General features: G+C 37.3%; 1 protein-coding gene across 4 annotated transcripts in view; it reads left to right on the top strand.

The window, feature by feature from the left end:
- Positions 1-8885, top strand: part of Rrm2b (ribonucleotide reductase regulatory TP53 inducible subunit M2B) — a 29049-nt gene extending 20164 nt beyond the window's left edge. For 3 of the 4 annotated variants that reach the window (XM_069991171.1, XM_069991170.1, XM_069991168.1), the window contains 4 exons: positions 237-370; positions 3883-3987; positions 5719-5832; positions 8688-8885. In XM_069991171.1, the coding sequence (XP_069847272.1) occupies positions 237-370; positions 3883-3987; positions 5719-5832; positions 8688-8840 (506 nt within the window). In that variant the 3' untranslated portion in view covers positions 8841-8885. The remainder of the gene's footprint in view (positions 1-236; positions 371-3882; positions 3988-5718; positions 5833-8687) is intronic. The other variant, XM_069991169.1, reaches the window with a different exon arrangement.
- The last annotated feature ends 6584 nt before the right edge of the window (positions 8886-15469 follow it).

The raw sequence follows: 15469 nt of genomic DNA, 5'->3' as shown, positions 1-15469 counted from the left end.
CTTTTGTTCATATACCAAGGCCTGGACAAGACACAGGATTTAAAGTAGACTTATCTTTCTGTTTTAGCAGGTAGAGGTAGAAAATTTCTTTCTTTGAGGACTCGTGGCTATAGCAGTAATGGTCATTTTATTTCTTGGCAAAATATTTATGGTATTGTAAAAAAGAATTTGTATGTCCATAAATTTTTGTCTACAGTGCATGCTTTTTCAGGAAGTGAAACTCTTCTGTCTCCCAGGGGAAAGAGTGGTGGCCTTTGCTGCAGTAGAAGGAGTTTTCTTCTCTGGATCTTTTGCTGCTATATTCTGGCTAAAGAAGAGAGGCCTCATGCCTGGACTCACTTTTTCCAATGAACTCATCAGCAGAGATGAAGTAAGGAATGAACTGTTCTTCTAGTTTATATTTGTATTCAGGTGTGGTATTCATTTAGTTTCCTTTCTCTTAGGAAAAGCTTCTACCAATATAAATATTCTGGTAATTAAAAGAAAATAGGAAGTCACATGTTCCTTGGCTTGGAAGACACTGCATTTTCCCTCCTGGGTGTCTTATCATTTTTCTGCTCATCCTTAAATATTCATGTCACCTTCTGGTTGGTCATGTTCACATGCAGTCAGCTACGATCTAAACGCTCTTAACTCCCTACATTGTATCTTTTATCTTAGTCTTTCTTGAGCTCCAAACCCTTATATTCAAATGCATATTAGTGTTTTTCTTGTTTTCCTTTGCTGGAAGACTTCACAAGTATCAACAACCTGCTATTTTAGAAATCAATAATCTGTCTTCTAAAACTTGTTCTTCCTTCTGTTTTCCCTTCTGCAGTGAGTGTTTGCTATCATCTCTCCCTCTGCCTGAAATATCTTTCCCATTTTCCCTACCTTGTTTGTTTTTGTTGTTGTTGTTAGTTGTGGGGCTTGAACTCTGGGCTTGGGCGCTGTCCCTGCACTCTTCAGCTGAAAGCGAGTGCTCTACTGCATGAGCCACAGCACCACTTCCAGTTTTCTGGTGGTTAATTGGAGATAAGAGTCTCATGGGAAGTGGCGCTGTAGCTCAAGTGGTAGAGCGCTCACCTTGAGCTGAAGAGCTTAGGGGCAGGGCTCAGGCCCAGAATTTGAGCCCCAAGACCACCACCACCAACAACAACAACAAAAAAGAGTCTCATAGACTTTCCTGCCTGGGCTGGCTTTGAACTGTGATACTCAGATCTCAGCCTCCTGAGTAGCTAGGATTACAGGTGTGAGCCACCATGCTGGCCCTACCCTGGTTTTTTTCTACTTGTTGACCACTTCTCAAAAAAGTAAAGTCAAAACTTTACTGATCCAATTAGGTAAAATAAGCCACTCTTTTGTTTATGTTTTCCTTTGAAAGCTAAATCTTTCCCTTTCTTTTTTTTTTGGGGGGGGTCTGGTTGTGGGGCCTGAACTCGGCCTGGGCACTGTCCCTCAGCTCTTCAGCTCAAGGCTAACGCTCCACAATGCCACTTCCGACTTTTTTCCTTTTGCTTACGTGGTGCTGAGGAATCGAACCCAGGGCCTCAGGCATGCAAGGCAAGTGCCCTACCACTGAGCCACCTTCCCAGCCCAATCTTTCCCTTTCTTAAATCCATACATTGCACTTACCTCTTGACTCTGCTAGACTCTTAAGTTCTGTAACATGGAGACCTGGTCCTAGTTTGTCTCCTATTCTCAGTGTTCACATGTGAGCTGCCAGCTTGTAATATTTTCCTTATGAGTGCCTAGACTATTTTAAGGTTATTTATTTTTTTATTTTTAGGTTATTTATTTATGTATTTACTTATTTATTGCTGGTACTAGTGCTTAAACTAATTCCCTAGTGCTCAGACTTGGCTCTTTTGCTCAAGGCTGATGCTCTGCCACTTGAGCCACTTGGCTTTTTGCTGGTCCATTAGAGATAAAGAATCTCACAGATCTGTTTGCCTGGAGTGGCTTCATACTGCAATCCTCTGACCCCTGCCCCCCACTAGTTCTTGGCTTAAGGTTATTTTTATGTTAGTCTATAATATTTAAAGAGAAAGTTTACACTTGCCTTATTCATTGTTCTATTCTAGATAGGATGAGAGTTTTTATTAAGTATTTTATGAATTGTTTCATTTTTAATATTTATTGCAAAACATATAACAAAATAACTTTATTATGTTTATATAACCTATAAACTCTTACATTAAAAATTTTTCATTAGCATGTATTAGTTGTGCAGGGAAGTTTCATTCTGACATTTTTACTCATGTAAGCAGTGTACCCTAATCTAACTCATCCCTCTCTTCCTAATTCCCATTTCTTAAAAACTTTTCATTGTTCTATTTTCATGCATATATAAAGTATATAAAGTACTTTGAGCATATTTACTCTCATTTACTTCCTCTTTTTAGTCCTCCCGGTTCCTTGGTACTTGGCCTCCCAACATAGCCTAAAAAAATCTTAAATTTTATGTGCTATACACTTCCAGAGATAAGTTAAATGCTCACATATATTTCATTCTTTGCTTGTTAACATTTAACTTTCTAATGCAGTTGGAATTTATTTAATGGAATTATTTATAGAATGGAATCTAAATATACTCAGTTGAGTGTAATAAAATGTAAATAAAATTTAACTTAACTTTAATTCAAATACTTGGGGAATTTTTCCAATTTCTTCTCTATTGACCTGTCCTATTTATTACATATTATTTCATTATGATAAAATCCGTGTCAAGGTTATTTTCCCAACCTCATTGAAACTAATGAAACTAATTTCATTCATTAATTGATATAACAATTATGAGTGCCTACCTTTAATTTACTGGTCTCTGCAGTAAATAACAAGCTGTCAGTTCTAATTAGCACTTTCTTTAACATCTCTCTGTAATTTAGTTGACACAGTCTTTGGTAATTTACTGCAGTAAATTTCCTAAGATTAGTTGTTCAAGGAGATTGGTTTGAGAGTTTCTTCTGGGAATGACAATTAGGTTAATAATCCTTGGAATGCAGTGTTTGTTTTGAGGGGTTTACCTTGTAGTTGTTTGAGTTTTTGTTAATTCATTTGAAACACCCAAGGAACTCTGATTTATAATCCATTAAAGCATACATCCCATCCTCCTCCTACCTTCCTTGTTGCTTATAAAATTATTACTGCCTATGTGTAGTTTAGAAATGTTTATTGATAGCTGGAGGCAGAAGGATCATAAGTTCCTGATCCAGAAATGCTTTCCAAAATGCTTTAGTTGCAGTCTTTTGTGAATTTCTCTCTCTTTCTTTTTTCCTCCCTCCCTCCCTCCCTCCTTCCCCCCTCCCTTCCTCCTCCCCTTTCCTTCCCCCCTCCCTTCCTCTCTTTCCTCTCTTTCTTCTCTCTCTTTCCCTTTCTCTTTCTCTCTCCCTCTCTTGCTCCTCCTCACAAAGGGAGTTCATGGTTTGACTGCTACAAGTCAGATTTTGAGTACAACACATCCTGAAAATAATTGTTTAATGTTAATATTTGCTGCCATTTAACGTTACTGAATTGGTATTCAATGAGATTTGAAGGGAAGTTCCTGGCCATCTTACCATCTCTTTCATCTGGCACTCTTGGGACCTACTTGGTAAGATGCTGGAAACATCATGGGGTGCACATAGCTGATTAAAAGTTCTTCTACCACTTGTAATCCTAGCTACTCAGGAGGCTGAGCTCAGAGGATCATGGTTTGATGCCAGCCCAGGCAGGAAAGACCAAGAGACTCATCTCCAATTAATCACAGAAAATAGGAAGTGGTGCTGTGGCTTAAAGTGGTAGAGTGAAAAACCTTGAGTGAAAAAACTCGGAGATAGCACCTAGGCCCTGAGTTCAAACTCCATGACTGACACCCCCCCCCCCCTCGAAATTCTTCCACTATGATATTTGTTTTCTCTTTAGGGACTTCACTGTGACTTTGCTTGCCTGATGTTTCAATACTTAGTAAACAAGCCTTCAGAAGAAAGGGTCAGAGAAATCATTGTTGATGCTGTCAGAATTGAGCAGGTAGGCGAGTTCATGTAGTCAGCACACCTGCCTTTTTCTGTTGTCTGTACCATTCTCATATTTTATTTTATTTTAACTTTTTGAGATGGCTAATCACTACATTGCACTTCTGGGCCAATACAGTCTTCCCACTTCACCCTCCTGAGTAGGTGGGACTACAGGCAAGTACCACTGTGTTCAGCTATACCAGTATTGGGCTGTCATGTTATTGTGTAGGTCAAAACAATTATCAGCAAGTTTATATAGTCAGTTTAACAGTACTAGTACATGGTATATTGTAATTATTGCATGCTTATGATTTGGTTTGTAAGATTATTATATATTAAAGATATTTAGGTTTTCTTTGTAAATAAACTAGTTGCAGAACTTTTTTTTCTGTTCCATTGATTTATCTGTCAAATTTCTTACCATAACTGTTATAATTATTGTAGCTCTATATATTTTTAGCTACTGGAGGGCAAAGATAGTTTTTTGTTGGTTTTATAGTCTCAATAATGTAGCAGGTTACCCAGCTTGCCACATACCAAATATTCATATGTCATAAATCAATAAGTAAATTAATTATTGAGTATTAAAACTTAAATTTATGGCATATAAAGATTTTTGGCTAGGAAAAAACTAGATGTTCCACTTAGGGTATACTTTTATTGTTGTAGCGAACTAACAAAAATAAAATTTCAGTTTTTTGTTTTTTTTTTAATCAGTTCTGGGACTTGAATTTAGAGCCTGGGTGCTGTCCTTGAGCTCTTTCTCTTAAGCTAGCGCACCACCACTTTGAGCCACAGCTTCACTTCTGGTTTTCTGGTGGTTAATTGGAGATAAGAGTCTCATGGACTTTCCTGACTGGGCTGGCTTTGAACCACGATCCTCCAGATCTCAGCCTCCTGAGTAGCTAGGATTACAGGCATGAGCCACCAGTGCCTGACAAATTTTAGGATTTTTAAATACTGCATAATTTAATAGGTATGGTTTTTATGTTGAGAGGGGAGAAAGCATATGATTTTTAATGGTTTTGCAGTTTTCATTTTAAATGGTTAGTATGACTTCATTTTCTTCTCTGTTAACACTTTTTTAACATTGTTTTTAATATTCCAATCTCAAAATCCATTTCTATTTTTTTCTCATAGTCTTTCTTTTGTTTGTTTTTGTGCTGGTACTGGGGCTTGAACTTAGGGTCTCACACTCTTGTTTGGCTTTTTGGTAATGGCTAGTCTCTACTACCTGAATCATTCTTTCACTTCCAGCTTTTTGTTGCTTAATTGGAGATTAGAGTCACTTAGATTTTTCTGCTCAGTCTGGCTTCCAACTGTGACCCTTGGATGGTAGCCTCCTGTTTAATTGGGCTATGGATGTGAGCTACTAGCACTGGACTCTTGTCTTTATTGAATTTTCTCTTTCCCGCTTGCCTTTGATAATTATACACTCTCTGACAATTATCTTTGGTGAATCCTTTTCTAGCATTTCAGAACAAAGCATCTTTTTCTATTGAGAAAAATATGTGAATTTGATAGAAGTTTCTTTATTTGGCCCTTCTGGAAAGTGAAATAATATAACTAGAAATTCCCCAAACATTTGTAATCAAATGACTATCACTTGCCACATTAATTTATCCTACAGTCCTTAAATAAAATGAATCTTAGAATAGTATTAAAACTGACACTCTGTTTATTCAGAAAATGCATATTTATTATGTTGTCATTGTACCTTATTCTGGTTTTATTTATATGCCAGGAGTTTTTGACGGAAGCTTTGCCAGTTGGCCTCATTGGAATGAACTGTGTTTTGATGAAACAGTATATTGAGTTCGTAGCTGACAGACTACTTGTAGAACTTGGATTCTCAAAGGTAAAATGTTTTTATAAGTGTTACTAGTAGTCAAAGTACTCATGTAAAGTCCCCCAAATATTTTCTCACTAAAATCATTTGTAGTATACTATTCTACTTTCAAAATGTTCATGATAGTGACAGCGACACATTAAAAAAAAAAGTTGGTTTTGCAAAATTGAAACCTCTTGTTTCCGTATCACGAAGATCATTTTGATTGATACCACTTTATGTAGTCATATGTACATAGCTATTGGGCTATAGTGAATCTCTGCTAGGACTATACTAGGCATATACTAATTATTGCAAATGAGGGAAAACATAGAGCCTGTGTTTCTTTGGGTCTGACTTACTTCACTTAATAAGATTTTTTGCAAAGTCTTTCTATTTCCTTGTGAATGGGACGATGTCATTCTTTCTGATGGAAGCATAGAGTTCCATTGTGTGTGTGTGTGCATATGTGTGTTTGTGTGTGTGTGTGTGTGTGTGTGTGTGTGTATATATATATATATATATATTTTATATCATGTTTTCTTGATCCATTCATCTACTGAGGGGCATCTGGGTTGATTCCATATCTTGGCTATGGTAAATAATGTTGCAGTGAACATAGTTCTGCTTTAGTGGGACCTTGTTTGTGGTCATTTGGGTAAATGCCCAGGAGTGGGATTGGAGGGTCATAGGGGAGCTCTATGTTTAGTCTTTTGAGGAAGCTCTATACTATTTTCCAGAGTGGCTGAACCAGTTTACATTCCCACCAACAGTGTAGTAGCATTCCCTTTTGGTCACATCCCGGCCAGCATTTGTTATTTGTTTTCTTCTTCTTCTTTTTTATTTTTTTTTGTCAGTTGTGGGGCTTGAACTCTGGGCTTGGGTGCTGTCCCTGAGCTCTTCAGCTCAAGGCGAGTGCTCTACCGCTTGAGCCACAGCACCACTTCCTGTTATTTGTTTTCTTATAATGGCCATTCTAATTGGGATGAGGTAGAATCCCAATGTTGTTTTAATTTGCATTTCTTTTATGACCAGAGATATTGACCATTTCTTCATGTGTCTCTTGGCCATTCTTATTTCCTTTACAGAGAAGTCTCTTTTTAATTCTGTAGTTCACTTATTAATGGGGTGGTTTTTTTCTTTGAGGATTTGTTTTTGGGGGGTTTAATTTTTTGAGCTCTAAATATATTTTTGATATGAAGCCCCTTGTGTGTTGTATAGCTAGTGAAAATCTTCTCCCAATCTGTGGGCTTTCTATTTATCTTGCTAGCTATGTCCTTTGCCCTGCAGAAGCTCTGCAGTTTATGCAATCCCATATATCAAGCCTTTGTTTGATTTGTTGTTTCTGGATCTTAGGAAGTTTCAACCTGTGCCAAGGAGCCCTAGTGCTTCCCCTAACCCTTTCTGTTATATTTTCAGGATATCTGCTCTTACCTTGAGGTCTTTGATCCATTTGGAGTTGATTCTGGTACAGGGTATTTAATATATAATGATCTAACTTCTGTGTTTTGCACATGTATAACCAATTCTGCCAGCACCATTTGTTGAAGAGGCTGTCATTCTCCCATCCTGTGTTTTTGGCTCCCTTATCAAGTATTACGTGGCTATAGGTCTGTGGGTTCATTTCTGAGTCTTCTATTCCATTGGTCCTCAGGCCTGTTCATGTGCCAGTACTAAGCTGTTTTTTTTTTTTTTTTTTAATAACTATGGCTTTACAATAGAGTCTGAAGTTTGGTATTGATATTCCTCCAGCACCGCTCTTCCTGCTAAGGATTGTTTATGCTATTTGGGGTCTTCTATTATTCCATGTGAATTCTTGGATTGCTTCTTCTATGTCATTAAATAATGTTGTTGGGATATTGATGGATATTCATGTAATTCATTTAAAATGAACAACTCAGTGATTTTTAACTGTATTCAGACTTGTGCAACCATCATAGCAATATACTTTAAAATATTTCTATCACTCCAAGGAGAAAATCTATTCCAATGAGCCATCAGTCATTCCCCTGCTCCCCTGCCTCACAACTATGGTCCTGGCAACCACTAATCTAATTTCTTTCTTTATAGATTTGCCTGTTCTGTATAGTCCATTTGTTATAAATGGAATTGGCTTTTTGGTACTCTTCTTTCCTTTGTATGATGGTTTCATGATTTATTCATAATCTTTTCATCTTTTCATGTGCTTGTTTGCCTTTTGTATATCTTCTTTAAAGAAACACCTATGTGTATTAAGATCTGCTCACTTTTAAAGTTAGGTTATTTGAATATATTCTTAGCTGTGACATTGAACATTGCTGCTCTGATTCTCCTAAAATGAGAACTCTTATTCTTTTGGGCCTTGTGAATCCATGAACTACCTCTAGTTTCTATAAAGTGTTTCCAACTATGTTTCTTGAATTCAGAAGGAGTAAAGAAACAATATGCATGTCACATTTATTTATTTTATCTTTCCTCATCATGGTTCCTCATTGTCAATTTGTTGGTTATTACTTTATGAACTAAGAAATGTATTTAGAACTACAGGACACTACAGCAGTTTGTAGATCATGTGTAGTGACAAACTACTAGTAACTAACACCTGTGAAAACTGGCTGGAGTCTCTAGGGTATATTGGGTTACTCGAGCTGTGAAAACATTTTCCTCCAGTCAATATTAAATATTGTATTTCCTGAAATAATACTTTAAGGTATAATAATTTTTAAGGGATAGCAGTATAGTTTCTTTGAGAGCTTAGTAAGTAACGAGAATTTGTCAGGGTAACCCTATCAGTGACTAGGCAGATGTCAGGACATGCAAGCTCAGTATTTTGGGTCAGTTTTGCTTTTCTGTGTGATATAACTTGACTTCTTCAGAATAACTAATGACACTTCTTTTGTTTTCAGGTTTTTCATGCAGAAAATCCCTTTGATTTTATGGAAAACATTTCTTTAGAAGGGAAAACAAACTTCTTTGAGAAACGAGTTTCAGAGTACCAGCGTTTTGCAGTTATGGCAGAAACCACAGATAATGTGTTCACTTTGGATGCAGATTTTTAAAACCCCTCCCCTATTTAAAAACACTATAAACCCTATTCTGGTAAACAGCAGTCTATATTTCTGGTTTTTTGTTTTTTGTTGTTTTTTTTTTTGGAACTCAGGGCCTGGTTGCTGTCTCTGAGCTCTTTTGCTTAAGGCTAGTGCTTTACCACTTTAAGCCACAGCTCTACTTCCTGCTTTTTTTTTTTAATAGGAATTTTTTCCTTTAAGGGAATGGAAGTTTGACTAGAAGGAAATCTGAAACCAAATTCTAATCAAGCTAAATTTATACAAACACACTGTCATTTTCCTTTATAACAACAAGAATGTGACCTAACTTTTTGTCACTAGAATACAAGGTAGGATTGAAAATATGGGTTGAAGGGCCGGATAAGAGTTTGAAGTAGCCGGGCGCTGGTGGCTCACTCCTGTAATCCTAGGTACTCAGGAGGCTGAGATCTGAGGATCACAGTTCAAAACCAGCCCAGGCAGGAAAGTCTGTGAGACTCTTATCTCCAGTTAACCACCAGAAAACTGGAAGTGGCGCTATGGCTCAAGCAGTAGAGCTCTTGCCTTGAGCTGAAGAGCACAGGGACAGCGCCCAAGCCTAGAGTTCAAGCCCCAGGACCAACAAAAAGAAGAGAGAGTTTGAAGATTTGCACTTACTTATTTGTATGACCCTGGGTGAATCAGGTAATCTCTGTAAACATCAGTGTACTTATCTTTGAAATGGGTACAATAGTATCTATCTATCTATCTATCTATCTATCTATCTATTTTTTTTTGTCAGTCATGGATCTTGAACTCTGGGCCTGGGTGCTATCCCTCAGCTCTTCAGCTCAAGGCGAGTGCTCTACCACTTGAGCCACAGTGCCACTTCTGGTTTTCTGAGAGGTTTATTGCAGTCTCACAGAGTTTCCTGCCCGGGCTGGCTTTGAACTGCGATCCTCAGATCTCAGCCTCCTGAGTAGCTAGGATTATAGGCCTAAGCCCCTGACACCTGGCTAGTATATTCTTCAATTCTTAGTGGTATGAAGGTTAATAGGCCAAAATAAGTGCTTACCCAGTAATTCCACCTCTGAGCCACTAGTACTACCAATTCTTATTAATGAGATTAATTGCCATGGTACTGTGATTCATGCTGTCTTCTCCTCAAAGTAATTATAATTCTAGGGCTTAAGATGTTGATTCATAAATTTTTAAGGTTTAGAGGCAGAATATAAGGTTTCCTTAGAAAAATCAGAGTCTCATCAACTTGAAAATGACTTCATTGCTCAGTGTTTATTTCCTTGGGGATGCATGCTTAATGGAGTGGAAGCTAGGAAGTTGACCTTGTAAGTAAAATGATTCTTCAGGAATTAAAAAGGTAACTGTTACCAGATTTAACCCTGGAATGTTTAGAACCAGGACTAGAAGAGTCAGTACTCCCAAGTATATTCTCATCCGTTTCACCCTCTAGAATCTAGTGATAGAATACCCTGGGGCCAGGGGCCTGTGTCTTATGCCAGTTAATTCTAGTTAGTCAGGATGCTGAGATCTTGAGGTTTGCAATTTTTATTCAGTTCAGGCAAGGAAGTTTGACCCTTACATCTAATTAAGTACCAAAAAAAGCTGGAAGTGGATTTATGGTTCAAGTGGAGGAGAACCATCCTTGAGCAAAAAAGTTCAAGGACAACACCCAGAATCTGAGTTTAAGCCCCAGGACCAGCACACACACAAATGCATTGAGGAATGTTGTACAGTCCTTCCTTAGAATGTATAGTCAGCGTATCAAAGACACAGTCTGCAGTACCACAACTCATCTTCTCCCAGACCCCACATCTGTTCAGCACACACCTGGTTTCTTGTTCACATCTCCCATAGCTGTGTTCCTCATAACATAGATTAGACCTGAGATGGACTTCAGCTCTGTTTCTTCATCCTGTGCTGTTATAAGAAAGCATTCTTTAAGGAACCATGTATAACCATCATGGTGATAGATAGGGAGGAGGTGCAGGTGGAGGTATCTCTAGGGGAGATACAACAAAAGCCAGGAACCAGGATATCTGTGCAGCCTGCACACTCTTCATTTTTTAGGAAGTGTCAAGAGGTACCCTGAGCCCATCAAGCAGTGATTTCCTACTCAAATCAAATTCTAGAAGCTAAAATTGAGAAATTTTTTGGTTTTGTTCCATTTATACTACAACTGGCTAATTGGCCCAAACTGGGAAATCTCAAGTGAATGCAAAAGGACCAGGTCATTACTTTAATATTAGAGATGGCATATTTTGACTTATGGGAATATTGCTTATTTGTTCCATGTTTTGCAGTGTGCTAAATGTTTTCTCGTTTGATCTCACAAAGTCCTTCTGAGCTTGACAGCAGCTCAGTCATGAGATGGAGCTTGTGACTTAGCTAAAATCCCATATATATAATTTAAGGATTTCTCATCTTTTAAATTTAGTTCTTTCTCATCCATTTCAAGTTGACTTTGCCTGCTTATTTGTTCATTAAAGTGTCACATACGACAACGTTAATGTATATGATTCAGTGACATAGGGAAACATTTGAATTATATTTGTAATATGTTCAAAGATATTTACTACCATATGAAAACATTTAAAACTGATAATATCTGTAATAATAAAAAAGTTTTACAGTATTTATTCCCTTAATTTTTTCTCATGCATAATGACAGATGCCTTAATGTGAAGTTTATTTATAATAGCAGTAAGCATAACTTTTTGGAGGAAGAGGTCTTACTAATGAAAATACTGGATTTTTAATACACTGGTTTATTATATTCAGTAGTCTATACTTTTCCATGCCTCCAGGTTGTACATTTGTTATTATGCTTAGTACTTTTGTTCTTGATCTTAAAGAATCAAAAAGTTGTGGAATCCCTTTGTACTATTTCACAAATAAAATATAAAGTATGTTTACAATTGATTTCTCTTTTTTACAGTACATGTATTTAAATTATTGCTATGGTATTTAATGCTGAATTTATGATTTAAGAATATAGAACCTTGTAGTTCTATGACAAACTGCGTTTATTATAAACATTTTATTGCAGCATGTAGAATCATGGCTAGAACTTGGGAAAAAAGTTTGAGTCAGTTTTTTCAAACAGGAGTGGTTTTGCTGTAAAATTACATATAATATACAATAGTAAGCAATTGGCTCCAGCCATATTGTGTTATATGGAATTTTTATGGTTGTATGATTTTGCATTTTGCAAATTATTCTGCTTCTTTTGTCACTTTTTTTTGTCAGTTGTGGGGCTTGAACTCTGGGCCTGGGCACTGTCCCTCAGCTCTTCAGCTCAAGGCTATAGCTCTACCACTTGAGCCACAGCATCACTTCCAGTTTTTTGGTAGTTTATTGGAGATAAGAGTTTCACAACCTTTCCTGCTTGGGCTGGCTTTGAACTGCGATCCTCAGATCTCAGCATGAGCCACTGGCACCGGTGCTACTTTATTTTTAATTTAATCCATTTTTCTTTTTTTGAGACAGGCTCTTACTATGTAGCCCAGGCTGGCTTTGAACTTGGAGTCCTTCTGCCTCAGCTCCGTGAGGGCTGGGATTACAAGTTTGTAAATTTGTTTTCACTTGTTTATTCACATCCATATTTAAAATAAAAATTTCAAGTGATATTCCTCCCATATTTAGCTTGAGAACATGGCTGAGGTGATTTATGCCAACTCCAGTTAATTCTAATTCCAGCTGACTGAGTGGGATCTTATTGTTTGCCTGAGTTAGGCTTGAATTCTTGGGCTCAAGTGAGCCTCCTGTCTCAGCCTCCTAAGTACAGCAGTTATGGGGGTGTGCCACCACTCTGGATTGCCACTTTACTTTTCAGTTGTACATAGATAAAATGTAGCAGTATGCATATTAAAAATTAATATTCACAAATTTTCATTTTGTTTTTAAGTGTCCTAATGTTCCAAATTTCTTTAGTACAGTTTAAGTACAGTTAAGGACTAAATATTAGATAAGAATTCTCCATGATAAAAGAAGTTGCTAATGGGTTACATAAAAACCAAATTAGTCCTCAAATTAGATATCATGTATTTGGCCCAAGATGAGTGAATTGGAGCCAACTCCAGATCCTTCTCCCTGAAGAGCCTGTTCCTCTCCACTTCCATGGTCTGTTCTGTTGAGACAGTTGTAGGTTTGAAGGAGAGCCTGCTATTCCTAAAGTCTTGAGGAGGAAAAGTTTAATTCTTCAAATTTGGGGCTTAATTCTGTCAAAGAAAATCTTTTTATAAAAAAATTTAATTTTTTTTTGTGAACATACTGTACAGAGGGGTTACAATTACATGGGCAGGATAATGCGTACATTTCTTATCAAGCATTGCAGCCTCCTCCTTTGTTTACCCTTCACATCCCTTCCCAGCCTCCGCCCCCCACCCAACCCTCCCCCCCCCAAGAAAATCTTTGTTTAAAGGGAAGACTGTAAAATGATCTTTAGTATAGATAACTGACAATATTCTTATGTACTTTGATTTATAATTTTGTTGTTTTTTCTGAATTTTGGTCATTTTGCAAAATTATTTTGTATTTATTGTGTATGTTATAGAAAGCTCTATTACACCTGGCATACTGAAATATATTTTGATAAAATGCATTATGGTCAACCAAGCCAATTTTGCACATAAAGAATTCATATTTTTTCCAAAAAAGTATAATTATTTTTGATTTAGTATGTTGAAATAAACTAGATCATAGCTAAATCCTTTTGCGCATAGTTTTGTGGTTTTTTGTTGTTTTGATTTTTTTTTTTGGAGTAAGACTTATAAGACCAGATGCTTCCCTAATCAATGAATATATATATATATATATATATATATATACACACACACACATATGTACGTATATAGATTCTCTATTTGTGTACAAATACCAGTGCATATTTGTAGTTTTGTTCAACTTTTCTCCCACCACATTACTTATACCGAATCAGTGCTCTCGCTTGCATCCTTTCTCCCAACTCATGAGCCTCTGCATTCATCTGAGATCCTACAACCAATCATATGAGTAGTAACCCTCTCATTATGTCCTGAATTCTGTTCTTCTGCATTTTATTGTACATTGAAAAGTCCCCAAATGCACTGGCCAAGTTTTTACAAGTTTGCATCTATTTCTTCTGCTAAAAAGAAATGTCATACCACAAGGCAAATTGGCCTCTATAAAATCAGTTACCTTGTTATTGTCACTCTCTGGCTGTCCTACTAAAGTTCCTGGTAAACTTGGTCTCTATTCTCCTACATTGCTTTTTCACACCTCCTCTTGTTTATCTGTACCCCGACTCTGCAAACAGGCAACCTTCCCATTTTTTTCTTTGTGGAGTTTGGACACAGAGATACTCAGGATAAATAGGAGCCCTAAGTCTGGACTCTAAGAAGTTGGCAGTAGAATTCAAGATGTGAAGTTCTGGCTGTGTGTGTGGAATGGGGAAGGATGGCTCAGTGATAGAGTGCTTGCCTAGCAGGTGTGAGTTCCTGTATGCAATCCTCAGCAGTGCGTGTGTGTGTGTGTGTGCGCGCGCGCACACACACACACACACACACACACACACAGTGTTGAGTGAGGGAATTGCCCCAGAGGAGAGGTGCATGAAGATAAACTTCACAATAGGTAACCTTCAGTTTGGGAGGCAGCAACCCAAGACAATGTTGCTGAGAAAGAGCTAGGGAATAAATACCATCACCTCTTCCTGCCTATCTCCATCCAGGATCACCATTATCCCAAACCAACCAGGATCCAGAGAGTGAGACAGCCTATTAATGTCATCCCTACAGTCTAGATCCTGGAGGTGGGGGGGGGGGGAATACAGATGGTACTTGTCAAAGTACTTGTCACAAAGTATGTTAGAAATGATTGGCACTTCTGCAAAAAACTATAAAAAAGAGGAGCTCAGGAAAGATTTGGCTTGGTTATAAGAAAAACCAAAAGGGAATTGAGAGATTATAGAAATACAGAATGGGAAGGATATGGTACAACAGGTTGATTTTAAGCTCAATCAAAATAGGAACTGGAATTGAGAAAATTAGACTTAGTATAGTCTTAGCAAAGATCAGAATAGGAGTGTTTGTCAGTGATTTAATCTTCCTGAGAAGATGACAAGGCCAGAAGTCTAGGCGGAGGGCTGGCCCTGAGGGCCATGGATACTTTCCTGATATGGTGATTCCAATGTGGTTCTAGGAGTCTAGAGAAGGTAGGTAGATGGTGATGTGAATATCTATAGGTCAGCAGTGACATTGTAAACCTAACTTTTCTATGAAATAGATGAACTAATATTCTTGGAGGTCAGGGACAGGGGTAGAGGAGAGAGGTATGAGAAAGAAATTATGGAGGATGGAATAATAGATCTGGTTTGTCTTATTGAATGTGTACTTATTCTAACATCATCTAGCTACTAGGTACAAATATTGGAAAACTATTACATTGGGGATTTCCGGATTTCTCTTATTAGAATAGTACAAAGTAATTGTACAAGTTTGTAGTAATTATTTTTGATGGTTACATATATATATATTATGTACTTGCATCAATTTCACCCTGCCTATATTACTCTTAGGATTTTTTTGTGGACTGTAAAATGCAGAGAAGGAACAGTGTCCGAAATATTAAGAAAGAATGCTTCTAGTGGTAATGTGATGTGCAAG

The sequence above is a fragment of the Dipodomys merriami genome, unplaced genomic scaffold (genome assembly GCF_024711535.1).
Source record: "Dipodomys merriami isolate MVZ:Mamm:240054 unplaced genomic scaffold, mDipMer1.0.p SCAF_4, whole genome shotgun sequence".
Classification (NCBI taxonomy): domain Eukaryota; kingdom Metazoa; phylum Chordata; class Mammalia; order Rodentia; family Heteromyidae; genus Dipodomys; species Dipodomys merriami.
The sequence above is the reverse complement of the archived record's forward strand: the minus strand, read 5'-3'. Positions and strand labels throughout refer to the sequence as shown.